This window comes from Hordeum vulgare, chromosome 3H (genome assembly GCF_904849725.1).
Source record: "Hordeum vulgare subsp. vulgare chromosome 3H, MorexV3_pseudomolecules_assembly, whole genome shotgun sequence".
NCBI classification, from domain to species: Eukaryota; Viridiplantae; Streptophyta; class Magnoliopsida; order Poales; family Poaceae; genus Hordeum; species Hordeum vulgare.
The window spans coordinates 22,732,739-22,734,422 of record NC_058520.1 but is presented as its reverse complement, the minus strand read 5'-3'; the positions used below and the strand labels follow the sequence as shown (position 1 = coordinate 22,734,422).

General features: G+C 54.3%; 1 protein-coding gene across 1 annotated transcript; it reads right to left on the bottom strand.

Moving 5' to 3' along the window:
* Positions 1 to 492: 492 nt before the first annotated feature.
* LOC123442681 (trypsin inhibitor CMe) lies at positions 493 to 1,106 on the bottom strand. The gene has a single exon (XM_045118789.1). It carries the CDS (start codon positions 1,065 to 1,067, stop codon positions 618 to 620), a length of 450 nt encoding a protein of 149 aa, XP_044974724.1. The 5' UTR covers positions 1,068 to 1,106; the 3' UTR covers positions 493 to 617.
* Positions 1,107 to 1,684: the final 578 nt, after the last annotated feature.

Sequence of the window (1,684 nt, the reverse complement as noted above, 5' to 3'; positions counted from 1 at the left end):
CCCCATCCCAACCCGCCTCGTCCGAGGAGCAGACCGAGGAGAGGAGGGAACCACCACCGCCGCTAGCTGCTGCCGTCATCCCCTCACGAGAAGAGTGCCACCACGTCATGGCCTCCATCGTCGAGGCCCATCACAGCAGCCACCAGTGCCTATTGCCGCGGCCTGCTCCGCCTGCTGGCCAGATCCGACCGCCGCAGTGCCGGCGAGCACCACCAGGCACGCGGTCCCTTAAAGCCGCAGCCGCACCCCGCGTGACTTCCACACCTAAGAGCCGCCGCGCCACGGCACCCTGCGCAACCACCGCGCCCAGGCCCAAGGGAACCGGCCTGCGCCTCCCCATCACGCGTGAGGATGAGGATGCAGGAGGGGAGGATCGCGGCGAGGATCTGGAATTCCTCCCCGGCCGCATCACGGGTGGCGGCACGGGAGAGGGTAGGGTTCGGGGGTATCATGCTCGGTAGTTGATTACCGCCAAACATTTGAACACAATACTGAAAATACTCTGATGCTCTTTATTACGATTTAACACACATCACACATGGGCATAGATGCATACAATCGATTGGTCCATTGATCGATGCACCATGCTTATTCATGATCGAGCTAGTCGTTATAACTTATGACGAGACCACTCCATATCCGGGCTGCAGTTCGGGGCAGGACGGGCTGCCGTGGATGGTCCATAGGTTGCACTCCTGCGGGGTGACGAGGTTGGCGGCGTAGCTCGTTTGCCTCTCCCTAGGGCAGTTGGGCGTGTCCTTGAAGTAGGCACCCTCGAACGCACCCTGCCAAGTTACTACCCCTTGCATGATGATACGCAGCGCTTCGCACCTGCAGTACGCCGGGATGGCCGACAACTCGTCGCAACACCGCCTCTTCATGTCCGAGGTGAGGAGTCTGGGGCCTTGGTGGCAGATTTGACTGACCACGTAGGTGCGGCAGGCTCTGAGAGGGTTGTGTGGCAACGCATCCCCTGGAGCACACGAATCCCCGAAACTGGTGGCAGTGGCGACGAGAATGGCGAGCATGACGGCGGCCGAGAGGATGAGCTGGTACTTGAACGCCATTGTTTTCGTTTAGAAGGGATGTTGTTGGAGCTAGCCAGGCGTATCACATGTATATATATATAGTGAAATGTGAAGTGACAAGCAGCTGGCATCGTAAGTACCGAAGTGCTTTCTGACTTTCTGTTAGTTGTTGGAGTGCCGCGACATGGAAATTTTGGTTAAAGGGTAGCTTTGATAACCTTTTTTGCTAACAGAATTTGGAGCTTTGTGCTAACAAAACTCGGAGGGGAATGCAAAAGCTGGGGTTTGAGTGGAAGAATAACCACATTTGTTGGGTTCCTTCCTTTCTTGGTGTGCTTGGCATGAGTTGTCTTATCATACTACGTGGCAAAGAGCTACATCCCTGGTTCATCTGCATTTTTTTTTTCTTTCGATAAAGGACATTTAAAAATGAATTACTGAGTTGATATAATCACACCGCAAAAAGACCCGGCCTCTGCATAACAAGATGCATGCAGCCAACACAGTCCACAAATTCGTTAAAAGTAAAAAACAAGATGCAACTAAGAAAAGCAAGTATAGTAGCCTAGGATGTTCCCGATCCTATCCGAAGGTCACACCGTCATCGATGAGGGTAGAAAACCTCCGTGGTCGTACGCTCCAGCCGTGTAGACGCC